At 45.7% G+C, this 26,186-nt stretch overlaps 1 protein-coding gene across 8 annotated transcripts in view; it reads left to right on the top strand.

Moving 5' to 3' along the window:
• Nav2 (neuron navigator 2) overlaps positions 1-26,186 on the top strand; it is a 375,768-nt gene that overhangs the window by 205,405 nt on the left and 144,177 nt on the right. For all 8 annotated transcript variants that reach the window (XM_047518211.1, XM_047518214.1, XM_047518210.1 and 5 more), the window contains 4 exons: positions 1,101-2,202; positions 6,796-6,908; positions 12,957-13,065; positions 15,026-15,415. In XM_047518211.1, the coding sequence (XP_047374167.1) occupies positions 1,101-2,202; positions 6,796-6,908; positions 12,957-13,065; positions 15,026-15,415 (1,714 nt within the window). The remainder of the gene's footprint in view (positions 1-1,100; positions 2,203-6,795; positions 6,909-12,956; positions 13,066-15,025; positions 15,416-26,186) is intronic.

The following is a 26,186-nucleotide window of genomic DNA, read 5'->3' as shown; positions in this document are numbered from 1 at the left end:
GACTGCTGCTAGGTAAGTCCTGTCATTGTGACTTTACAGATGCAGATGCACTCTTTGGGGGCTGAAGGGGCACATCCTGTGGGCTCTGCATGGTGGGTCCTGGGGCGTCGCCAGCCCTGGGCTCAGCCCAGGGTGCCCTCCCTGTCTCCCTGCCGCTTTCCCCAACAGCTGTCTTACCAAGGAGACAGAGCGGCATCATCCAGGTCTGCTGAAGAAGAGGAGGGCTGCAGTACTCCTTTCTGTGGCCACCAGGCCACCTTCGTGGCTAGCAGAACTGCACTTTGGAGTCTGCACTTTCCAGAATAATTCTGGCCCTCATTTGGAAATATTTTGAGGAATTTCAGAGAAAAGCGTCTGGCCAGGGAAGCACTCACTGAGCGCCAGGGGGAAGCCTTGACTTTCAGATGACCTGTGTGTTTTCTTGCCTTCAGGGAAGCCACGTGCATAGATTATGCTCTTAAGCACAAAAAGTTCTTTTTTTCAAACTTCAGCCTGAATCTTTTAAAAACTTACATGGTTTGATAGGATTTAACAACTTTTGAGGGTTAATTATTTTTCTCTAATGATTCTTTCTGGTTTCTTCTCCTTTTCTACGTTGTGTATGTGTGGTGCATTTTATTTTAATGTCTCTGCTACATTTGTTCCCTTTAAAGTTACTAATAATTACTAGTTGGCGAATCTTTTGCATAAAATGGAGCTATGGGTTGAATAAGTCAAAGCAGTAATTATTTCCTACAGGTTTCTTATGCCACTGTGGTAGTTGGTATTGGTAAGGGTTTATGTTTTTGTGGGGTTTTTTGGATAATTTATATTCTTAATTATGCTCTTTGCATGTTAAGGTTGGTCTGTGTTGGTATAGCACACAGCATTAAAATGTGATGGGGTGTGGGGAGGGGAGATGTGAACTACGCATGGTGGAGAACAGGAGAAAGTTGATTAAGATTTAGATTTTAACCACAGATAATCCACAAAGCAGGTAATGGAGCCATACCGCATTTAGGTTGGGAGTGATTGGCTGTGTCGCCCCGGCCAGCCTTCCCTTATCTCTAAAACAGATCAGCAGATATGATTCAGGTCTCCCTCCCTCCCTGTCTCCGCAGAACCATTGGCAAGCTCAGCCTCCTCCCACCCCGGAATGAGCGAAAATGCACCTGCTTCCTTGGAGAGCAGCAGCCCCTGCATCCTCTCTAATTCCAGCACCTCCTCAGCCATCCCCCAGCCCGGTGCAGCCTCCAAGCCCTGGCGCAGCAAGTCGCTGAGCGTGAAGCACAGTGCCACATCATCCATGCTGTCCATGAAGCCCCCGGGGCCCGAGACCCCAAGGCCCACACCAGAAGCCATGAAACCAGCCCCCAACAACCAGAAGTCCATGCTGGAAAAGCTAAAACTTTTCAACAGTAAAGGGGGCTCCAAGGCAGGCGAGGGCCCAGGGTCCCGGGACACAAGCTGTGAGCGGCTAGAGATCCTACCCAGCTTCGAAGAGAGCGAAGAGCTGGAGGCTGCTGGCCGTGCGCTGTCCTCCACAGGCTCCACGTCCAGCAGCCCCAAGATCGCACTCAAGGGCATCGCCCAGCGGACTTTTAGCCGGGCACTGACCAACAAGAAGAGCTCTCCAAAAGGCAGTGAGAAAGAGAAGGAGAAACAGCAGCGGGAGAAGGAGAAGGAAAAAGGCAAAGACCTCACCAAGAGAGCCTCAGTGACAGACAGGCCAGACCTCAAGGAGGAACCCAAGGAGGAGCCCAGCGGAACAGCTATGACCGAGATGCCAAAAAAGTCCTCCAAGATCGCCAGTTTCATCCCCAAAGGGGGGAAGCTCAGCAGTGCCAAGAAGGAGGCCGCAGCCCCTTCCCATAGTGGAATACCAAAACCAGGAATGAAGAGCACGCCCGGGAAGTCCCCAAGTGCCCCTGTGCCTCCCAAGGAAGGGGAGCGGAACCGGAGCAGCAAGCCGGGCTCGGGTCTCCCCCCACAGAAGCCGCAGTTGGATGGCAGACACTCCAGCTCCTCCTCCAGCCTGGCGTCCTCAGAGGGAAAAGGCCCAGGAGGGGCCACTCTGAACCACAGCATCAGTAGCCAGACTGTCAGTGGATCCGTTGGGACCACCCAGACCACGGGAAGCAATACCGTCAGTGTCCAGCTACCTCAGCCACAGCAGCAATACAACCACCCCAACACTGCCACGGTTGCACCTTTCCTGTACAGGTAGGAACAGTGCGCCTTGCCCTCTTGGGCCGCCAGCTAAAGAGCCTGGTTGGTGGATTCTCAGTCTGTGAGGGCAGGATTGTGACTGGCCCCCCAGGAACAAGTGAGCACTAAGGTACCATGTGATTCAATCATACAGAGGCATATACAGTGCAACAAGCAAACCAGAAAAACAAACATGAAAACCACCTTGCTGAGTAACTGACATGTCTTCTTATAGCAGGGTTTGTCTTGGGAAGGATCCCTACAGTCCCTGTGTGTTCTGGGGCTTTTTGAGAGGGAGACTGAATAGAAGAGAGTAGTAAGGGAGGGACCAGTTCTAGAATAGAACCTGTGTTGATCGAGGGGATAAACCTGCTGTCCTTTGTCCTCCCAGCCCTGTCTCTGATGATACATCGACAGGACCACTGTGGGGCCAGATGCTGCTTTCTCTGGGGTTCTGGCTGCTCAGTCTGCCTCCCACACGTTTGCTGAGCGAGGTGCCCTGGGCTCCTGGCAGGCTGCACATCCATGAGCACCCTGGGCAGTGCAACCCTCTAGCACTGCTCTAGAGGGGGCCTCAGAGCTTTTGCTCACAGTGTTCAACTCAGTCCTGTGCTGGAGATATGTCGTGTGTTTGACCGTATCACCTAGCTGGACAGTAAGTAATACCTGTACATAGCAGACAGGGAATAGCAATGGAATGTCACGTTCTACCCACTTATTTCATAGCTCTCACCCTGAGTGCATATACATAGACAGCTATACATACACCCTTAGGAGCAGACACTTAAAACAGTCACACTTGGCCCAAGTATACATTCACACATCAAATACAAGTGCATATGTGTATTTACATACCTGGTCAGGTACATAGACTCATGACCATACTTTCAGCTTCCCGTGTCTGTATGATTCCCCAAAGAGTTAGATATTCCTTCCTGAACTGTGTTCTAGTAAGCTCTGTTACATTTTCTTCCAGTAGTGACTTCAGAGGAAAGTCAGCTGGCATCCAGCCAGTGAGGGATGTCAGGCTTTACCTGGCCCCTTCTTTATTTTCTTCTACTTGTCCCCCCACTTCAGTGAGGGTCACATGCATCTTTTTAATTGGAGGAAGGTTATTATTTTGTTAAATTAAGTCATTGGCTCTGCTAACACTGCTGAGAAGAGGGCCAAGGCTCAGATAATGGCTCAGCTGGCTGCAGGCATGCAAAGAATAGCTCCCCATGAAAGTTTTATAATTCCAGTAGCATTAATAGTTTTGAGGCAATGCACAAACTACTCTTCACAGATTCTTGGTTTGCATTCTCAAAACTAGAATATATGGCAGTCTTTGATCACTGTCAATTCTACTTTTTATTTAGACTAATCACTTGCAAGATTATAAAACCTTTAACATTATTATTCAAGTTTTTCTTGAGCGCAAAAGCTCGTGATAAAGAACAAATGTCTGTGAGAGAAGAGGAAGGAAAACCTGGCAGATGTGCCTCTGCCAGTCCTGTTTTAACATTAATGTTCCCTGGGGTGAGGTCCTCTGGCCTCTCTGAAGTTCCTCCTCTTTAGGTGAGTCAGGGAAGAGAGGTTGGGAAGAAGATTACCTAGAGAGGAGTTGGGACACTGGGGACCCTTTCTCACCTCCTGACACCCTCTGTGGTCTTGGTCCTGGTTGCAGGAACAGCTATTGCATGTGCACTGAGAGTGTACAAAGATCATACTAAGGACCTACTGTGTCTTAGCTCATTGATTTCTTCCCCCAGCTCCATGAACTAGCCTACATCTTACATCGCCTTGCTACAGATGTGCAAACTGTAGCTCAGATGAATTAAGTAACTTGTTCCATATCACAGAGCTAGTAACTAGAAGAACTCATGTTTAAACTGGAGTTTAGCTAGAGGGACCTGGCTCTTAGCCACCATATTGTCCTGATTCTGTAAGTCACCTGAGCTTCATTGTATTCATCTGCAAAGAGAGGAGAATGGACTAGATTAGAGGATTTTAAAAGTACTTCATGTTCCCTTCCTGCTCTAAAATCCTCTTTTCAGTTTATGGCTCCTTGTATAACTTACAGGGCCTACCCCACCACCTTGCCATGTTAAAGATGTCATGGGGGAGGGGGGGAGGATAGATTATTTTTAAAAAACACTGAAGATGGATTATAGTTATCAATTCAGAAGTAACAATGAACACACTTGTCACTTTACTATGGACTTTTGTGTCATATCTTGTTTGAGTTTTGTAGTTGCCTGGAAGGTGGCTATTATCCCTCTAATGCAGATGAAGGCTCTGGGGTTCAGAAAAAGTAAAGTGACTTTCCAACTTTGCATGGCTCCCAAGTTATGGACCTTAGATTTGAAGCTGTATGTTCAAATTGCAAGACTAACATTCCTTCCAAATACCCAGCATCTTTCTAGTTTGGAAAATTTCTCATTTATTAATCAACACTCCCTTCTTGAGCACCTGCTCAATGTTAGGAACCTGAACTACCCTTCATATGCAAAGACTGTCCATCTAGTTGAGAAAAGATGTGTTCGATCCTGTGGTAATCAGTAGGTGATAGGAGACTAAGGAGGGAGCAGTAGAAGCACGCAGGGGCGAAGACATCAGCTGGTAGAGCTGCAGGCATGCAAAGAATAGCTCCCCATGAACGTTTTATAATTCCAGTAGCATTAATAGTTTTGAGGCAATGCACAAACTACTCTTCACAGATTCTTGGTTTGCATTCTCAAAACTAGAATATATGGCAGTCTTTGATCACTGTCAGTTCAGGCTGTGAAGGCTTCCAGGCTGATGCCCTGGAGCTGCACCTTGAAGGCAGGCTAGGAGGGGACTGTGAAGGGCGAGGCCAAGGTCACAGTAACTATGGGGCACCATCAGGAATGGAAAGAAGCCACTGTGTGTGGAGCAGATCTGTGCAAAAGGGGTGGGAGCAGTAGGAGATGGAACTGGAAATAGAGAGGAGTCCCATGAGATGGGTATCATCCACCACAGATGATGGAAACCCTCGGAGGCCTTTACCACAGGCTGACAGCATCACATCAATATACACAGATCAGTGGAGGGTCGTGTGGGAGTAGACTGGTCTTAGCAAGAGTTGAGAATGGAGGTCACTATCCAGATGCCTGCTTGGGTCCAGAAGGGTGGGTCTGGAAGAGTGGGGCTGTGGCAGAGGGAGCCTAACCACCATACTTCTGAGCGGGCACAGCCACTGCTTGTCACCAGTAGATGGTGCCCTGCAAGAACAAGGGCTCAGTCTTTCCAGACTTTCTTGTTTTTACAGGGAGAAGGCCAAAAAAAGAAAAAAAAAAAATCCAAAAAATTTGTTCTGTGAAATATAAATTTTTAAATAGTGAACTAATTTGAAAATATTGTGGATGAATAAGAATACATGTGTGGAGGCTGGGAATATAGCTCAGTTGGTAGAGTACTTGCCTCACATGCACAAGGCCCTGGGTTCAATCCCCAGCACCACAAAAAAAAAAAAAAGAAAGAAAAAAGAATACATGTATGAACTGGTCCCTACACGCCTGGCTGTCATTTGCAACCTCACTCTGGACTAGAAATGGGACATATGCAGGATGAGGAGGGCTTGTACTCTGAAGGAGGGATAGAGAAGAGTACTTCAGTTAAGAAAGTACTATAAGGGAGATGATTACAGGAATTGGGATGACCTCCATAGGAAGGCAAAGGAGAGAAGAATAGGCAGGTGGTTTATCAGTACATCCCCCATGGTCCATCTACATTCTTATCCAACACTTTCTTGGGGGTGGGGATAATAGTTCAGTATTAGTGCACAAGGTCCTGGGTTCAGTTCGTAGCATCAAAAACAAACAAACCCTCTTTCTTCATAGACAGTGAAATCTGGCTGAATCAGTTCAGAATGCTGGTGGATTAATACTGTTGCACACATTACGCATCTGAGCATGATTATAACATTGCTCGCCATGCCTGAATGAGCCCAGGTAGTTGTGGCAAGAAAGGGTTGCATGAAACTGTTGCTTCAATTTGCTTGACAAATAAGGGCCTGGAGAGGGTTTGGGGAAGTACAGATTTCAGTCAAGTGTTGAAATTATGATCAATGAGACCTTTCATGTCAGAAGATCTGAGCTCTGAATCAGAGACCCGGAGGGCAAACACAGCTGCTTGGCATTCACTCCCGACTGGTTTTACAGTCACCTTTTCAGGGAGAGCCATGTCAGGAGGATTGCTTGGGGGAGAGGGGGCGTCAGTGGAGTCATCTTTATGCTTGACTTGCTGGTGTTGCTGGTTACCTGGGAGTTGCTTTTTGGCATAGGTTAAATTTTCCAAACCACCCAGTACCCTCCAGCGTGTGTTTGGCTAGACCTAGCTCCCTGAGGGGGATTCAGGAAGGCATTCTGCAGTGAGGGATGGCAGACTCTCCATTTGGGCAGTGGATATTTCATCTTTTCCAGTTCGGTGCTCTCTCTGTTCTTAGGACATTGCTCCATGTGTGGCTAATGAATTATTTAGTGCTGTCTGCTGCTCTGCTCAGTTCTGAAACATCTTGTTGAAAGAGGTGGTGGTAAGTGCTGTGGTCAGCCAGATGTGGTATTTCTCTCTCCTGACAAGTATGTCTGCTCTGGTTTGTATGTGAAGGTCCCAGACGGACACAGAGGGGAATGTCACGGCCGAGTCCAGCCCAGCCGGTGTGAGCACAGAGTCCAGTCACTACAGCAAGAGTGGACAACCTGCTCTGGAGGAACTCACTGGTAAGTGTGGAGCCCCAGAAACTCTGCATCTGCTGGTGGTGGAGCTTCCCAAGCAACTGCCTACAGGAACGGTGTGGCTCAGCGGGTGGCATTGACCCATGAGCTGAACAAACTTTCTTGCTCTCCAGATTATCTCCCTTTTTTCTTCCTTTTTTCCCCCCTCTCTTTCACAATCTCTCACTCCTCCTGAGAACTGTAAGTGAGACTCTTACTTGTTGGCAAGTCCTGCATTTAAGATAGATTCCATGTCACTCACTTAGCAGCTCAGGGCTACTCCGATATTTAACTGATTCTCCTTGTTTGCTCTTCAGATAAAGTTGCTTTTCAATAAGGTTTGGAATTCAAATGTTTTGAATTTTTTTCATTACTTATGGAGGTCCAAATTAAAATGTTTTTAGCATTCTACATTAATTGGAAAGAAGATTTTGGTATACTGCTTTTACCAAAAACATAAAATATCCCAAATTTTATTCAATTATGAACTAGATGATTGTAGGGATATTATATGGTATAAAAACATAAAATCCACTTGTTATGTAGTTAGTTCTACAACTTAATGTTAAACTGTCACACTTTTTTTTTTTTTTTTTTTTTTTGGTACTGTGGTTTGAACCCAGGGGTGCTCTAACACTGAACTACATTCCTAGCCTTTTTAATTTTTTAGTTTGAGACAGGATCTTGCTGAATTGCTGAGGCTCTTGCTAAGTTGCGGTGGCTGGCCTCAAACTTGCAATCCTCCTGCCTCAGTCACTGGGTTTACCCATGTAACCACTGTGGCCAGCCCTCACATTCTGAATGTAAAGGAGAAAAGTCATGCCTGATTTTGATTTTTTTTTTTCTTTTCTTTTCCCTGGGATTGAACCCAGGGCCTCATGTGTGCTAAGCACACGCTGTACCACTGAGCTACATCTCCAGCCCATGATTTAGAATTCTTACGATGGTATGTTCCAAGCAACCCCCTTTTCCATCTCCTTCCTTCTTGCTCCCCTGCCCTGTCCCCTGCTTTGTGCTCTGTACTGGTGGCTTCCCATCAGGGCAGTAAGTGGGAAGCTGCACAGTCAGCATTGGTTGTGTTACTCATCTCCTATCTTGCCACTTCCAGAGTTGGGTGGAAAATTTAATACATGTTTAAAATTCACTTATTATCCTTGACCACACCATTGGAATAGCCACCTTGCAGTTGTGGAATTCATCCACAGCCCATGGGATTGAATCTTACCCATCTCATCATTAACTCTGAGTGTAAATTTCAGAGTCTCTGGGCAACCTGACCATTTCCTTTTGAGTCCACTGACTGGGGACAGTGATGGTGCAGGGAATCCTCAATGCATCTCTAAGTGAACTAGCTTGGAATGGCTCAGGGCCCCATGTTCAGGATTGATATTATGTGGCTTCTGCCAAGCTTGTAGCTCCCTTTCATATGAGCACATGGATAGTACCCAAAAAGGACCAGTGACAGGAAGAGGCATGTGAGGTTTAGATGACTGCTCAGGTCTCCATACACATTCCAGACCATGTTCACTGTGCACACATCAAAAGAGCCAGGCGGGGATCAGTTGTATCTATGGAGTAGTGTGGGTTCCTGTCAAACACTGAGTCTCAGCAAAATCGGTATTTGAAAAGCAAAGCCAGTATCCAGAGAATATTCCAGATATTGCTTAGGTTTCAGAGCAATATATTGCAACCTTTGATCATTCATCAGTTTTCCTTCTTCTCTGGTGTCTCCCATGCCATTGGACTCTGCAGCCAAGTCAGAGCTCAGAAGATTGACATGCTGCCAGTGGTTTGGGCAGCAGATTTGCATAGCCAGGTTTACCTGGTCATGTACTCTCTAGTGCTACATGGTGTTGGTTGCTAGTGAAAATTCCTTCAGGTGACTCATCTTCACATTTAAGCAATAGAAATCACGTGTGACTGAAGTATGGATTTTTTTTTTTAATGGCAACACTGAGTGGTGTAAGGTTGAATTTAACTTGCTCAAAGGCTATCACTTGAAAATGGCACCAGGAAAGGGGTCCTAGGAGGTTCCCCAAAAGGAAGGTGAACCTCAACCCAAGCGATAAGGGTCCTTGCTGTCATCTCAGAAGGGAGTTTAGGGATGGGTCAAAGTGAGACATAGACTAATTTTATTGAGAAAGAGAAAGAAGTACACATTCTGGGAGACAGGACAGTGTGGGTGTGGGAGAGGAATGCACTAGCTACATCTCAGCTAGGCATATTTATACGTGTGCACTCTACAGTGCAGAGAGTGGTCTAGGAGGGTGTTTTCAGTCCTCCATTGTGTTGGTAACTGGACATGTTAACTATTACCTACTAGGGGCACTCATTTTCTTCTTTGTTTTGAAGAAGAGTTGCTAATCATTTCCCCACCAGGGACTTTATCGTTCCACTTTGTGAACTTAAATAGCTCCTCACTGTTGTAACCTTGAGGGTTTGATGGTGACTATGAGGTACAGATGAAGTCATCAGATCCTAAAGATAAAGAGTACTTACTTGCAGAGCAAAGGCATTCTCAGACCCACTTTTCTTTTGGGTTCAAGACAGGAATGAAGTTATTTATGGATCTGTAGATAAGTTATTTACGGACTCTTTATGATCAGAGTTTGTGAAAATGACCTTTAAATCTGGACTTTGAATCCATGTGAAAATGGACTTTAGATCTGGACTTTGAATCATGGCCACTCAAGTTTTGTCCCCCATGTCTTCTCTTTACCCATTCTTATGTCTTCTGTCCTACCTCAAAATGACTGAGTTATGGTGTATTTAGAAATAGGCATTTATGAGTCTCCTTGACCCGTTGCTTTTTCTTCCCCTTCTTGGTGCACCCGAGTGGGTCTTCCCATGCTGTGTCTCCATCTACGTAGCATCATAATTGAGAAATGCATCTTGGGTTGTGGAGTTAGAAGGAACCACACACACCTTATCATCCAGTCCTTGAATCCTTCCTGTAGCTTTCTGACAGGTTGTCTTTCAACTTCTACTTGATATTTTTTTGTGACACAAAAGTTCCTCCTCTTTTTCTTTTTTTAAGACTTAAAAAAAATGGAGTTCTTTATCCTTAGATTTCTAGTCACTGGATAACTGGATATTTGGATATTATTCAACCTCCTGCCACCTATAGACAATTTCTCTCATTCTCCTTGCAGCAACAGGCCCCTTATGCTCTTCCAGGTCAACTCCTTGGTTCCTCTGTCTTCTTGCTCTAACACTGTGACATCCTACAGACTCCGCTGTCATGAAGCGTCAGAATATGGTGCTCTCTCAGTCACAGCCTATGGCTTGAGGGTGGGCTTTCATTTAGCTGTGGGTAGACATGGAATAGCTAACTCAGTTTCTAAGCTCTCTCTCTATAGGAGCTGAAAGGGTCCCACAATGTCCACCAGAACTTGGTTGTGTTTCAACTTTGGTTGTAAGGTGTGAGTTGGTGGGAAAGCCTTACTTTTCAGCCAGTGTCAGAGGAGCCATAGTGGGCCACTCAGGATGTGATCTCCCAGGCACCTTGGGTGGATCACTGGGTTTCTACATGATTCTGGCCATCTGCACTAGTGTGGGCCCCTGAGGGGAGCAAGCTTCTCCTGCGGAACCCCCAAGAGGGAAGTGGGACGTGCACATTTGCTGGGCTCTCATTTATGGTGGGTGTATCATATGTTCTGTGTCATCTGATTCCAGTGCAAACCCTTCCAGGGGAGGATTTTTATCCCCATTTTACAGATGAAGTTGAGAGACTAAGTACTTTTTTCCAGTTCAAGTGAATAATGAAAGCAGTGCCATGGGTCACATCTTTATGGGAATGCAAAACCCATGCTTTTTCTTCCTACATTGACCAATCATCTTTTAGGCAATAAATATTTGTCAGGCACCTATATATTTGCATGGGGATTACCAATGGTAAAGGTGCAACACCATCCCCAACTCAAAGATCTTTGAATTTCTTCCTCCCTTCCTCCCTCCCTCCCTCCCTCCCTCTCTCCCTTCCTCCTTCCCTCCCTCCCTTCCTCCTTCCCTTCCTTCCTTCCTTCCTTCCCCAGATCCTCACACATGATAGATAGGCAAGTACTGAGCCACATTCCCAGCCCAACTCTTTGAATTTCTAAAGCAGAATTAAGACAAGCAAATATGTCATTAATCAAAGTGTAGGTAAGTAAATCTACTTCTTGGGTGTTAATTACTAGACTTGATTTGAAAACTTTTGTGCCTAGATTTGCTAATAAATAGTCACTGTAGGGTCTAGACCTATCCAAAGAATCAGTACATTTTTGACAGTCTTCCATAGATATAATGTGACCAAACTGGCAATAAGAGCTGTTTAACTGATGACCCAGGAGATACATGCAAAGATACTTGTTCAAGGCCACAAGGGGATAAAATAGACCTTCACCGTGGCCTTCTTTTTTAAAAACGTACATGTACATATACATGGTTTAAAAACTTGTGAGGGAAATCCAAGCACTGTTCTGATAAGAGAAAAATGCTTTTTCAATTCCTCTGGGTTAAAAGGGGGCAGAAAATTGAAAACAGTTGCACTTTTAAGATTAGAGAGTTGACTGTAGTGAATTTCCTCCATAAAAGCCCAATGGCTATCCTTGACTCCATCCTCCAGACTCCAGGCACCACCATGCCGGGAACAACCCAAGGAAGTTGTTATTATCAGAAGAGAAGTCTAATTCTACAGTATGTCTTAGAGCCCCGTTGCCCTATTGGTGATAGTTACTAGAACTTCTACTTGGCGTCTAATGAAAATCCCACTTGCTGCTGTCCACACATACTGTATTCCGTAGGGAGATTTCTTTTAAAATGTTGCTCAACACTTGAAAATACTCATAGACTTTGCAAGACCTTTGATTTGGATTCCCCAGGCTTTTCAGCTCTCCCTGAAATTACTCTGAGGAGGAAAATGTTCGATTCCTTTAATCAGGATTATAGTTATCCTCCTCCTCCTCATCCCCTTGTGAGGCAGAATGAAATAGCATGGCACAGCCAGAGAACCTGAAAGGGCTGTGCTAAGAGGCACTTGGCTTCCTCGCTTGTGGGTGGTGTATTTCTCATGGTACATTAGTGCCAGCCAAGTGTCTCCTGGAAACCTTGCCCAGAGAATAGAAGTCTGTGGTTCTGCCAAAAAGAAGCCCAGCTATTTCTTGATGGTTCCCTGCTCTACTTCACCAACTGGTATGTGTTCAGTGCTTGTATTGGGCACTATACAAAGAGATCTCAGACCTGAGCCTGCTTGGCTTCCCCAGCTGCCCTTTGAGGTCAGTACTGTTACCATGCTCATTTTAGGAGGATGGAATCAGAAAGAAGAAGACCAGCAGCCTTGCCACAACTGATCATGCAGCCAGTAAGTCAGGGATTTGAGATGCCACAGCACATCTAACAAGGGAGAAAGCAAACCTGTCTGTAGAATCACTTGTGGTTAACAAGTGCAGGTCCTTGAGCCACTGTGAGCTCTTTTTGTAAAGCAGCGTCAGTAGACAGCTGTGTATATCACCAATAGGTGAGAAAACAGTGCCACACCACTTTCGATGGGCAGAAAATGACTGGAGAGTGCTCAAACCTGACCTGCCTTCATTGGAGGTGATGCAAAAGTATGTTTACATCTCAAACTGGGTAGGTGCTTTGTGTTTTTCTTAAGTCAGCTTGACTTTCAGAGGGACCTGGAGGAATCTCCATGAATTTAACAGCCTCCTTTGGGCATCTTTTCAGTCACTTGTTGTCTTTCAAATCCTTATTTAGCACCTACACCTGAAACCTGTTATAGTCACAAATATATTTGCTGCTTTCATGAACCACACAGTCTATCAAGAAGTTACATTTTCGGGGGGTGGGGATAGTGGTACTAGAGATTGAACCCAGGAGTGCTTTACCATCAGTCCTTTTTATTTTTTATTTTGAGACAGGGTCTTGCTAAGTTGCTGAGAGGCTCGGTAAGTTGCTGAGGCTGGCCTTGAACTTGTGATGCTCCTGCCTCAGCCTCCTGAGTCGCTGGGATTATAGGTGTCTGCCAGCAGGCCTGGCTAAAAATTAAACTAATCTTCACTCTCATCTTTCCAGGGGAAGATCCTGAGGCTCGGCGGCTGCGGACAGTGAAGAACATTGCTGATCTGCGGCAGAATTTGGAGGAGACCATGTCCAGTTTACGGGGAACTCAGGTTACACACAGGTATCTGCAGTGTGAGCTGAATTGTGGAACTAGCTGGGAGATTGGTTTTCATTGACACCTACAAAGTGATTCAGTTAATGGTGGAAGAAATAATCTTGCTCCCCAAATGTGCTAGCATTCAGAGAGAAGGCCAGACAACATGCCAAAGAGAGGCGGAGGGAACAAAAAGAGTCCTTCCCAAAGGGAAAGGTTATTAAATCCTTTCCATGGAGGATGTGTGGAGCAGCTCTATTTAAATTTCACTTTATTCCTATTTCCCACAACTGCATTTTGCCGCTAAAACGAGCAGGTGAACTGTGCCTGACCTGTGTGATAAATTGAATAACTTGAATTCCTCCCCAGTCTTCTGATATCCAGCAGTCTGCAATATTATTAGTCATGCACGTGCATCAGACACGTAAGGAAATGTTTATAACAACCTATGATCATGTTTTAATTATGATTTAGTTGGATGGATTACATTGGAAACACATATCAGGTTGTTTTCTTTGTTCAGCAAGAAGTTGAAGAGGGCGCCACCTGGGATATCCTTTGTGTTTTTGGCATAACAAGGTTTTACAGTTTGTGTTTAGCTTTGAAAATCAAAGAGAAGGGCTGAGGATGCAGCTCAGGGGTAAAGCACTAAAGGCCCTGTGTTCAATCCCCAGCACCGCAAAAAAAAAAAAAAAAAAATCAAAGAGAAGTCCCAATTTCCCCTGCTGAACTCCCAGGTCTCTGTTGCTTCTCCAGTTGCAGTTTTTCTTTTTTCTTTCTTTCTTCCTTTTTTTTTCTTTCTTTTTTTGATAAATGAGTGTAGGGAAGAGACATCAGGCTTCCCCCCATCAGCAATTTGGCACATGGAGTTAATCACTGTGGAATCTATCTTCACTAGGACCGAGGGGTTCAATATGTAGAAAGTCAGGCCACTTCCAGGATGGCGGTGGGAGAGGAGGGGATTAAAAACATCTCCAGGAGCCAAACAGGCTCTTCCAGATGAACTTGGGTGCTCTGGGGTGGCGCCTCCTAAGCCCTTGGGTATTTAAAGGACAAGCAACCAGATGCTGGGTCCTGTGGTTCTATGATTAGATACAAAATATCCCTCTTTCCACCATAATCACCAAAACTGCCTTAATGTTGGTGCAGCATTACTTTTGATGGATCTCTTGGCTTGAACTAGGATATAATTATGACAGGAGAAAAAGCTTTGGTGGTTTTTCTCTGCAGGACAGAATCTCACTCCATGCCCACTTGGGAAAGCTGACTGCTTTTCTAAGGAGATACAGATGAATTTCTTGACCATGCACAATGCGTGCAGGGCTCTGAAGATGATGAAGCATAAAAGGGTCTTTTGAGGCCCAAGGAAGAGCCTAGTACCCTGGCAGATTCCCACCCTTGTGACATGATTTATTAGGAACTCCAGCCCTGGCACTGGCCATCTTTCAGGTCTTTTTGGACAGAGTAGGAAAAGCAAAGGTCTGGAGGAAATGCACCTCAGAGGGTTAGAGAATCAGAGCTCTACTCTGTGTTCAGTCAGGAAGGACTGAGGATGTGAGATGTGGCATTAGGAACCCCAGATAGACTGGTGTGGCTTTTCTTAGAGGAAGAGAGCAGTGATTCTCAAGCACATGGGCAGTTAGGAATGTTTAGGCTCCATCTTTGTTAGTTCAGTGTTCTCCGTTTCCTTTCCTGAATTGGAAAGAAGATTCCAGTAGTTAAGACCAGTTAATTAAAATCGTTGGTACAGCGTCTTATACTGTGTTTCAGAGGAAAAGGTCTCCTCTGGCCCCTTCAGATTATTGTATAGATGTGCAGCTTCCCTTTTTCATTTTTAGCAGAGGGAATACACCCCATAGTACCTCGTGCCTCTTATGTATTTTGTATAGGAGGAATTTTTTTTATAATTCTAAAAAGTTAAAGCATTACAAACCACAAAGGCTCCTAGGCATATTAGGGTCTAACCCAGGTCGTTTTCATGTTTCAGCACGTTGGAAACCACTTTTGACACCAACGTCACCACAGAGATAAGTGGCCGTAGCATCCTCAGCTTGACAGGGAGGCCCACTCCTCTGTCCTGGAGACTTGGCCAGTCCAGTCCTCGGCTTCAGGCAGGAGACGCCCCCTCCATGGGCAACGGGTACCCACCTCGAGCCAACGCCAGCCGGTTCATCAGCACCGAGTCGGGCCGTTACGTGTACTCCGCCCCCCTGAGGAGGCAGCTGGCCTCCAGGGGCAGCAGCATCTGCCACGTGGATGTGTCAGACAAGGCAGGAGATGAGGTGGACCTGGAAGGCATCAGCATGGATGCCCCTGGCTACATGAGCGATGGGGACGTTCTCAGCAAGAACATCCGAGCTGACGACATTACCAGCGGGTGAGTGAGTGCCTGGGCTTCTGTCCTTTAGATAAGTGGGAGAAGCCTTGGCCCCTGCTTTCCCTTTTGCATGGCCTTACTTCGGTTCGGAGGAGATCGCGCTGCCTGCCTCGGTTTCTGCCGCCTGTGTTGGAGGCTGCGTGGCATGGCAGGGATCACGGCCGAGCTGAGTCAGAAGACCTGGGTGGACAGGTTTGACCAGTAACCCTCAAGCCTCCACCAACTGCCAGAATTACACTGGAAAACGAACCTGCCACCTCAGTCCCTTAAACAAACTTTGCACTGAGGGTGGTGTCCCCACCTTTAGCACAGCCTACCGGGTCCTCTTGGACCTAACTGTTCTTGCCCCACCTTGCTTTCTCCCTGCAGCTGTCCCTTCCATTCTTCTGTCTTCCAAAACTCAGCCTTTGTACTCTGTTTCTGGTCCTGGATTCTTTTATTTGTTTATTTATTTTTGTAGATGGACACAATATCTTTTATATTATTGATCTATTTTTTTTTTTCTTAATGTAGTGCTGAGGCTCGAACCCAGGGCCTCACACGTTCTAGGCAAGTGCTCTACAACTGAGCCACAACCCCAGCCTTCTGGTCTTGAACTCTGCTTCCAGATCTTTGCACAACTAGCTCCCACTTGCTGCCGGTCGGCACCTCCAAGGAGGAGCCCTTCTTGACTACACAATTTGAAGTAGTTTGTGTCCTGCCCTCTGCTCGTTAGCTCTGTCACCCTGTACCAGGTTCTTTTCGAAGCTTGTTGGTATTAAAAATTGTCCCAAATATATCTTATTGCTTCCCTGCCCTCTTGTGCTTGAAACTTGCTGCACCATGAAGCTGGAGTATTGTTTTGCTTTTTCACCACTGAATCACTACTGCAGTGAACACGATAGGTGCTTATAAATAATGCTGAATTAAAGAGCACATGGGCAGGTGAATGGAGGAACAAACCCTAACCTCCCAGTGTCTTGATTTGTTCATGTGTAAAGCTAAGGATAGTGATGAAAGTACCTTCTAGATGACATGTCACGACTTTGTGTAGTGTGAGGCCTGGCTTCCTGTTTGTGACTTCACTTTGAGATCACTGCATAAACTTAAGGTGCATTTCTTTATTTCACTTGACTGAGACTTCTTAATCTATCACCGTGACTTGTCCAAAAGTTCTCCAAGATCTTTTCCACCTCTGAATGTTTATGATGAAAATTGCAGATAAGAAAACTCAGGAATAGTATAATCATGTCACTCATTTCCATGAAAATGGTGATCAGGAACCCCATGGGTGAGTCAGTATTTTCATCATTTTAATGGTAGCCAACTCCCCTGTGATGTATCAAGCATGGTGCTGGTGCTCCACATGTATTATCTTGTTCTGTCCTCACAGCAGTCTTTTGAAGTAAATGATCTCATAATCCCCATTTTATAGATGAGGAAACTAAAGTATAAAAAGGCAAGCCCAATAACTTGCCATGGTCATGTAGCTGTTAAGAGGCAGAGCCCACAGCTAGTGGCTCCAGGAGAGCCCATCATTCTTAACCATATGGAACTCTCTTGCCTAGCACTGTTCTGCTGCATTGAATTAGCACAAGTGCTAGGGTTTTTCTCAAAGGTTTTTAAATTTTGCGTAGTTCTACCTGTATATGACTAAAATTGTTCTTTTATTTAATTAGGAGCATAGGCATAAAGGTTGTTCTAATCAACTTTCCATTGCTGTGACAAAATACCTGAAATAAATCAACTTGAAAGAGAAAAGATTTATTTGGCTGATGGTTTCAGAGGCGTCAGTCCAAGATCATTTGGCTCCATTGTTTCTGGACCTGTGGTGAAGCGAACATCATGGCAAGGGAGCATGTAGTGGAGCAAAGCTGCTCACTTCATGGAGGCAGGAAGGAAAGAGGGAGGAGGAGGCCAGGGACAAGATATCCCCTTCAAGGATACACCTCTAGTGATTTACTTCCTCCACATAGGCCCCGCCCCCAGAAGTTTCCACCACCTCCCAATAGCACCACAAGTTGGGGACCAAGGCTTCAACACAGGAGCCTTTGGGCCATGTTCCAGACATTCCAAGCTGTAACAGAGGTGTTTTCCTTTGTAGTAGTAAAAATCTTTGAAAATGAGAGCCACCAAATTCTTAATGATATAACAAATTTCTCCTACCTGGAATGGCTGGGAAAGCTGATGCTCTGGTAAATTAAGTGATCTGATCAACTTAGAGCATCATTTTGCATTCCTAGTTTTCCATAAACATGAAGACTAGTAATATACACCTATTCATAAAACCAAATTGCACACAATTTAATCTTTTATAATTGTTTAGAAGACTTTTGGTGTCTAGCATGACCTCAAATTTATCATTATAAATTCTCAACCTAATATACTACTCTAAAATTCTAATTACTTTGACTCTTCTGTATAACTGTAACAAAGACCTCATTTTATTGCTGGACTAGTTTTTTAATCCTAACTGGTCAGTGAATTAATTTCTATGTAGTATTGACAATGTCCACAAGGTGGAGACATTGGGACACTCCATACTCTAGCTTAGTGGTGTCACAGAGAGAAACTGGTTTCTCTGGCCACCCAAACCAGAGCCTTTCCCTTGCTAAAAAAGCCCAAGTGTTTACATTTCAGTTCTTGCTCTGCAAAGCTTACATTTTTAGCATGTGAGATAGTGCTTAAAGCAAGTGTAGATAAAAGTGCAGAAATGTAAGCAAACCACCCAATTACTGAAATCCGAGAACTTTGGTCTGGTTTTTCTTCCCCTGCTCCTTTTACTGCAGAAATTTACCTTCAAAATAAGTATAGCCCAGATGACACTTAATGCTCCTTCTACTTGTGTTATTCTAGGACACTTTTTAAGCATGTGTCCATCTGCAGATATACTGGTGAATGTCAACTTTGGCCGTTACGTGCTGGGTTCGAGGCAGGTCATTTCATGTCTTTCCTATTGATGTCTTTTTCTGTATATAGACATGACAAGGTTGTAAGCATTGAAAAACTGGTCACTTATTCCTTCTTCAGAATCTGATAAGTCAGTTATTGTTGAGGCAACTGATGGAATAGAGAAAAAGCAGAGATATCAGGTAGACAAGGACTTAGGCCCTGAGACATTAGGCATGTTGTTTAATTCTCTTAAGCCTTGAAGCACTACATGTGGGGTTTTTAAAATTTAGATTTTGATTTTATTATCATTTCTGGTATTGAGGATTGAACTCAGGGTTGCTCTACCATTGAACTACATCCCATCCCCTAGTAAACATGGTTTCTAACCTTCTACAGTGAGATTTCTCTTCGAGGTTGTATCATATTAATGACAAATATCTAATTAAGATAAAAAATTTCATCCAGGATCTAGAGGTCATATCGACCTCAAACATTCAGACATTTGGAAACAATGAAATGATGAAAATTTACATCTGGGTATTTGACTTAGTGAAAACCTAGCCTTGATATATGAGTAATAATAGATCAATCAGTGCCACGTCTCTTTGAGGAACATTTTTGCAACAGTTGACCACAGTACATTCAGAAAAACTCTAGTTTCTAAAAGCCTAAGATATTTGTGTTTTTTTTTTTTGTTTGTTTGTTTTAAAGACTGTGTCTCAGCTCAGTGTAGCAGCCATCTCTTGACATCTCTAGCTTATGTTCTTCACCTGGGTGCATCCTTCAGTTCTCACTAAGGTAGAAGTTACTTTATCAGCATGGAGTCGAGCTCAGAACTTGATGGAAAATGCCTCTCTGTCTTTGTATGTGTGTGTTTATCAAACCCCTGTATGGCACTTAAGTTTATGCCAGGCATGTCTAAGTACTTTACAAGTTGTCATCTGATCTCACCACTCCTTCTTTTTATTTTTCAGTTAGTTTTAGTTGTAGATGGATACCTTTTTTTTTTTTTTATTTATGTATGTGGTACTCTGAGGATCAAACCCAGTGCCCTACGCATGTGAGGTAAGCACTGTACCACTGAGCTTCAACCCCAGCCCAGTCACTACTTTTATTATGAGATTGATAAATTGTGTATTGGCTGTGGTGGAAAAAAATTAAAATGACAGATGAAGATGTCTCTGATTAAGTTTTAATCTCAAGTCAATTCCTTACTCACATTCTAAAATTTCAGTGTGCCACATGCTACAGAATAAAATTAAAGGGACAGACTCAGCGTCCATATGTTTTGAAAGATTTTATTTTCCAAGAGAGCACTGAGTTGTTTGTATAGTCTTCCAAAGTATAAATATGCATCACTTCATGGGGGAAAAAAATGACCATTTGAACTTCACATCTGAAATTTTCTGCCAATAAGAAGCTTTGATAGCTTCCCAGAGTCTTTGGGAACAGACCTGAACTCTGTAATGGAACCTGGGAGGCTCTTAGTGGCCTTTGCTTCCCTTGATTGCCCCTGGCCACATCCCCGCACCCGAGGTTCTGCACCTTTCACTGCCGTAGGCCACCAGCCATCAGCAGAGGCTGTCTCCAGCTCTTGCAAAGCTCTGTGCCTGCTTTCTGCCTGGAATTCCTTTCCCCAGGGGCCCATCAGACTGAGCCCAGAAAAACACCTCCCCTGCAGTGTCCTCCTAGACTCCCTCAGTCAGAGTCAGCCCCGCCTTGTGTGTTTCTGGTGGCTTTGGTTCTTACCTAGAGCGTGTGTAAGCTTATCATGTTGCATGTCAAGTGTTTGAGGACTGACTGGTGTCCATAGTTTTAAGAGACTTGAGATTTAATTCTGGCTGTGCCAGGTGATCTGGAACAAGTTCTTAACTTTTGAAAATTGCAGGTAGAGCACTTAGCACCTGACAAACAGTCCAAAATGCTCAAGAAACGTGTGTGTCTCAGTCTGTCTGTCTGTCTGTTCTCCGTTAAACTTGGAGCTCCCAAAAGGTAGCCAGTGCCTGTTATGGTTCTAAGCACAGGACAGGTGTTGCGTATTCTTGGTGTCTGGCCTGGCAGGACCTTGGGCTTGGGTAACTTAGCACCACCCACTGTGGAACTCCATGGTTCTCTTCATAGAATACTTGGAGAAAAGCTGCTCGGCCTGAGCCTGTGCGTGTCCCTCTAGCGGCCAGTGCAGGACGCAGTGCTCTGCCTTCTGCTGCTTTTGACTGTAGCCATCATGGTATTGGGTCAAGATTCCCTGCTGGTGGCATCCTGGGCTAAGGAAGCTGCACTTCAAATGTGGCCTGATGGTGTGGAAGGGGAAGCATGGTCCTGAGCAGTCTGGTCTTCAGTGGTGACTTGGTGGCAGGGGTTACTCTATCAACAGACATGAGCACAGACCCCTGCTGGATGGAGGAGCCATCTCTGCTGAATTACCTGTTGCTCCATAAATATGTCAGGGTGCAGCTCAGGCAGCTTACTATGACAAAATGCCACAAGACTGTCCCCCAGGCTGCAGAAGTTTATTTCTTACAGTTTTGGAGACTGGAAAGTCCGAAAGGGCCAGGATCTGGTGAAGGCACTTTTCCCAACTTGTAGATGGCGACCTTCTTACTGTGGCCTCACTTGGTAGAGAAAGGACACTGGTATGTTTTCCTGTCTTTCAAAGACACTAATCCCATCCTGGGGTCTCTACCCTTGTGACCTTATCTAAACTTAATTGCTTCCCAAAAACCCCACCTCCTAATAACATCACACCAGAGTCAGGGCTGCAATGTAGGAATTTGAGGGAGTCGCACTGTTTCAGCCCATACCAGGAGTTTTATGATTTGAAACACCATTTGCTCATGTAATGCCCTGTACCATTCCCTTCATTGTTACCAGGTCACCTCCTCTCTGAAACCTTCTTTGATTTCATCTGAGCAGGGGTGGTAACTCTTCTCTGGGATCCCCTGATACTTGAGGTATCTGTGATAGCACTGTGGCACCACACCAAAATTACTAAGTGCATATGTGTGTGTATGTGTATGCGTGCGATACACATTTATATGCTTATAAATACATGTGAGAGAGAGAAGAGAACAAAACCCATACCTGTCACATGCTCTGAAGGTTCAGGTCACACCTAACCCCAGTGCTTATATATCTCCATTGGCTGTACCTAGTCAGTGGAATTTGTTGGATAAGCTACAACTGACCTTAAATAAGGAAATGTTTTTCCCTCTAAATGGATAGGTGCCTGAGATTGAGGCCTCTTTGAGCTTCAGGACCCGGCTACATGATCTTCCTCCCTCTTCATGGCCCTGTCTTGCCATCTGATTATCTCAGATCTTAGCACCACCTCCATCCTGGTGAGCCTGACATTGACAGTGTGGGAAAAAGAGGTGCGAGCACCTGAGGCCATTTGTCCAACTAGTTTAGTGGAAGACAGAGGGGTCTGGTCCTCTTTTCCTTCCTCCCTTGAATATCATGGGACAAATGTGTGAGGTATTCCTCACCAAGGCAGCATAGGATGCAGCAAGGAGCAAAAAGGGGCCTGGACAGCATGGGAGATTCTCTTATCTGGTGACTCTTTCCCTCTGTCCTTCCAGGCCAGACCAGGAGCTGCTCTGGCAGGCTGTTGTTCCTGGCAAACTGATAGGAGAGGAAGCCAGAATGTAGCCTGGGGCCAAGATAAATGATTTGAGGAGAGTCTGTCCTGAAAGGCCCCAATTTCTGGCAGGTTCCATCAGGGTGTAACAGCCATCTCTGATTTGAAAAGGATAGGTTCCTGTTTCTCTGGGCTGATCCCCCTGCAGTGATCTGGACTTGTGGGCTCCTCGAAGGCTCGGGAAGTTCAGGCTGCCAGCCGGGTCTTGGTGGGATTAGGAAGCTTGGCTGTCATGGGCAGTAGAGACTCAGTTCCATGAGGCCACTCTGGAGCCAGTCTGGAACCTCAAAGAAGAGATGAACAGTTTCTCTAGTCACAACACCTCAGACACTTAAACCTGTGGGGTTGTTTTTCCAGCTACACACCAACCAATTCTATGCCAGATGAGTGTCTCACAATTCATTTCGGCTCTGACGCTATCTACCTAGAGTTGCCATTGACCTTGCAGGCTAAGGGCACAGTCCCACAAGACTGCCACTCCTTCCCTCTGGTGCCATTAGTGGGCTCCCAGTTTACCCACACTTCTGTCCAACTTGTCTATAAGTTGAGGGTCCCCATGATCCCTTCCCCAGGCTCAATAATTTGCTGTGATGGATCACAGAATTCAGGGGAATGCTTCATTTACTATTGCTGGTTTGTTATTAGGCATATGAAAAAGGACACAAAAGAGCAGCCAGATGAAGTGTACATAGGGCAGGGTTTGAGGGTACATGGAGTTTCTGTGGGAACCCAGCTCCCAGCACTTACGTGTGGTGACCAACTGAGAAGCTGTCTGCACTGCATAGTTGAGGGGTTTTGTGAGGTCCCATCATGTAGCCATGATAGATCCAATCACCAGCCTCTCCTGATTAAGTCAGTCTCCAGCCTCTCTCCGTTTGGATTCCTCTGACCAGCAGCTCCCATCCTCCAAGGATCAATGAGGCAGCAAAATCTCAAGGGCTTGTTATGAATAACAAAAGACACCACTGCTCCCACTCCATCACTCAGTACATTCTAAGGGTTTAGGGACCCCATGCAGGAACCAGGGACAGAGACCAAATTATATTTCTTATTATGTCATAGCAAGTCACTTGGCCCAAGTGCACAACTATCCCCTTATACTTAAAAATGTCCAGCGAGGCGCCAAGAAGAAGGTGCAGACCCAGGTAACCCGCTAGGTTGGCGATGGGGCTGGGCCAGTCCCCGCTGGTGGTGCTTCCATTCCTCTCTCCTCCCCTCTGTCTCCCGCTAGACAGCTCTCATGCTGCATAAATTCTCAGAAGCCATACTTTTCACTGTCTAATCCTTTCCTTGTTGGTAAATATCTCAGCAGGTACAATGAGCCCTGCTTTCCTGAGCAGCTGTCTGGGTAGAGTCAGCAATCTCAGAGTCCTGAGAAGGGCAGGATTGATTTCCTCTAGGATTGCTTAACAAGTGACAGCTTTCCCTGCCATGAGTATAGGTGGTGGGCTGATGGATGGCTCTAGCTACCAGTGTCAAGTCATCCCTGGTGGCTGGAGCAGCTTGGCCTGTGCTTTTCTCCTATCCAAGGTGGATCCACTTAACTTACTGAGTGTGGAGAATCTGTCACCCCTTATCAGCAGCTGGGTAGGCAGTCTTACCAGAGGAGAACCCACATCCTGGAGAAATTCCCCAGTGCGCCAAGCCTCCTGTGTTCCACTGTTGGGGAGGTTGCCAGGCAGAGACCAGGATTAAAACCATGTTTACTGGAGAAGAGCCCTATGGAGAAATGAAGTATGGTATAAGATCCCAGTGCTGTGGAGGGAAGTCATGTGACAGCCAGCATCGGTCAGCGTAAGATGGCGAGCCCAGGAAGCTGAGAAATCCATTGGGACATGAAGCAAGGATCCTGGCTGACCAAGGTCAAGTACAGTGGCATTAGAATACTCAAGTGGGGATGGTATCTTGAGAATGATGCTGGGGAGGGGTTGGAGATTCAAGGTGGGAGGGGCTTCGGTCAGATCAGAAGCTGTTACAGAGGCCCTGGCAACAGACATGCTGTGGGGTAGCAAAAACTTATTATGTGAAGTGCACCTGACACGGGGACCAGTTAGAGAGCATGAAAGATCCTGAAAAGATTTGTTTGCATTTCCAACCTTTGTAGCCCCTGGGGTGCTCATTTGTTCTCAACCCCCGCACCCCAATCCTTTTCCAACTTTCCCTTTTGCTCACCAGTACCTAGGTTGCCACAGGCCTCAGGCCACATCCACCAGGACTGGCTGGTTGTTTAAGTCTTATAGTCTTCCAGTTCTTGCCCCAGAGAAGCTCAGGGTCCCAGGGGCAGGCTGGCCTGCTTTCAAGTGGTGATACATGTTAACCTCCAGAGGCAAACAAAATGGGACTCTGGATAGAACTAGAAGTCATGCAGGTCCTGTGGAGACCTTTTTTTTTTTTTTTTTTTTTTTAAATATATAAATTTTTAGTTGTGGTTGAATATTTATTTATTTATTTATTTATTTATACATGGTGCTGAAAATCAAACCCAAGTACCTCACATATGTTAGGGTAAGCACTCTACCACTGAGCCACAACCCCAGCCCCTGTGTGGAGACCTTTGTGTCCTCACTCACTTTATCCTTCTGGGAAGCTAGCTGTCCTTACCTGCAAATAAGAATACTAACACGTGGAATTGCAGTGATGCCTAAATGGGGTGACAAAGAAATAGTGCAATACAGAGCTGGGGCTCCGTGGACCCTTCCAGGTCATCCTAGTAATAATGAGGGTGTGCCAACCCCCAGAGAAAGAGAGTGCCCAGTGCAAGGAAGATGTGCTTGATATATTTAATCCTCTCCCACCATGGCTTACCCCACGCCGCAGTTGGTAGGAAGCTGGCGAGACCTCTCCTTGGAGTGGGGGTTGAGCTAGGACCAGGACTGATAGACACGTGGGAAATGAGAACACTACTCATTCTGCCCACACCAGGTCGAGAGCCCCGCTAGAGGTAGTCATGCCTAGCAAGCCTCCTCTTCTTTTTCCCACCAGCCGTCTAGACTGCTGTCTGGTTGCAACAGACTCCCTGCCCTTCTCGGGTCTCTTCATCGGTACACAATGTCCACACACCTGCGTCGGCATCTGAGCATTACTCAGATTGACTCTAGGTGTTTTACCCAGGGAAATTCCACCTCAGGTCCACCTTCTACACCACAGAGACTGCATTCTAGCTGATTCAAGTCAACAGGTATTTAACAAGTGTCTCCGTGGCTGTGCCCTGGGGTGTCACGGGCAAGAGGAGGCAGGCTGTGATTTGTTCTCTAGGCCAGACCATTTGAGACTCCTTAAGGTGTGCATGATATTTGGTCATTGAATTTTCCCCTCTGGTACAACCGGGACCCCTGAGCCCACTCTTACTGAAAGGTGCTCACACGTGCAGGGAGCCTGTAGCTCTGCACAGACGGATGGCGGTGGGGGTTAGTGGGAATTCGCCCTTGTGTATGCAGTGTGTCTTGCATGACTCCCGGTCTCTCCTTTGCTCCTCATCACACACCTGCCATTCACATATGGGAAACAGGCTCAGGAAAGGAAGCCATTCCCCCAAGAGAGGAATGTGCAAGGAGGACCCCTGACTCCCAGTCTCAAGTGTGGGACTTTATATGATATGGGCTTTATATGATATTATTTTCATATGAAGTTCATTTTACTGTAAAAATAAAACAAAGGTCCAAGATATAAATGGTACTTAATTGTTTGAAGCCCATGAGGAGATGAAAGGTGGCCTCCCCTTTTGTTATTGCCTTCCCTTTGCATGCTGACCTTTCCATGTGATGGTGCCTTGCAGGCTTATGTGTTGAAGACTTGGTCCCCAGTGCAGCAATGTCCAGGGGTGGAGCTTTGGGGGATATTTGGGAAAGTGATTGGATCATGAGGGCTCTGACCCCATTGGTGAATTAATCCATTGAGGGATTCAAAGCTGAATTCATTATTGGGAGGCAGTAGGAGTCCTAGGAGGGGGAATCTTGTTGAAGGAGGTGGGTCCCTGGGGGCCCATGTCTTATCCCTGCCCTTTCCTCACCCACTGCTCCTCTGTTGCCATGAGCTAAGCAACTTCCCTCTGCCCCACTCTGCTGCTATTGATGTTCTGCTTCACCTTAGGCCAGAGCAATGGAGCCAGCCGACCACACACTAAACCCTCTGAAACCATGAGCCAAAATAAAATCTCTCTTCTTTTAGTTGTTTTTCTCAGGTATTTGTCACAGCTGACAAACACGGTACCCTCCTGCATTCTCTGGGCCACCCTCTTCTCTGGAGGGTAATAGTCTGCAGGCA

This window comes from Sciurus carolinensis, chromosome 11 (genome assembly GCF_902686445.1).
Source record: "Sciurus carolinensis chromosome 11, mSciCar1.2, whole genome shotgun sequence".
NCBI lineage: Eukaryota > Metazoa > Chordata > Mammalia > Rodentia > Sciuridae > Sciurus > Sciurus carolinensis.
Note: the sequence above shows the minus strand (reverse complement) of the source record. Positions and strands in the feature narration are given on the sequence as shown.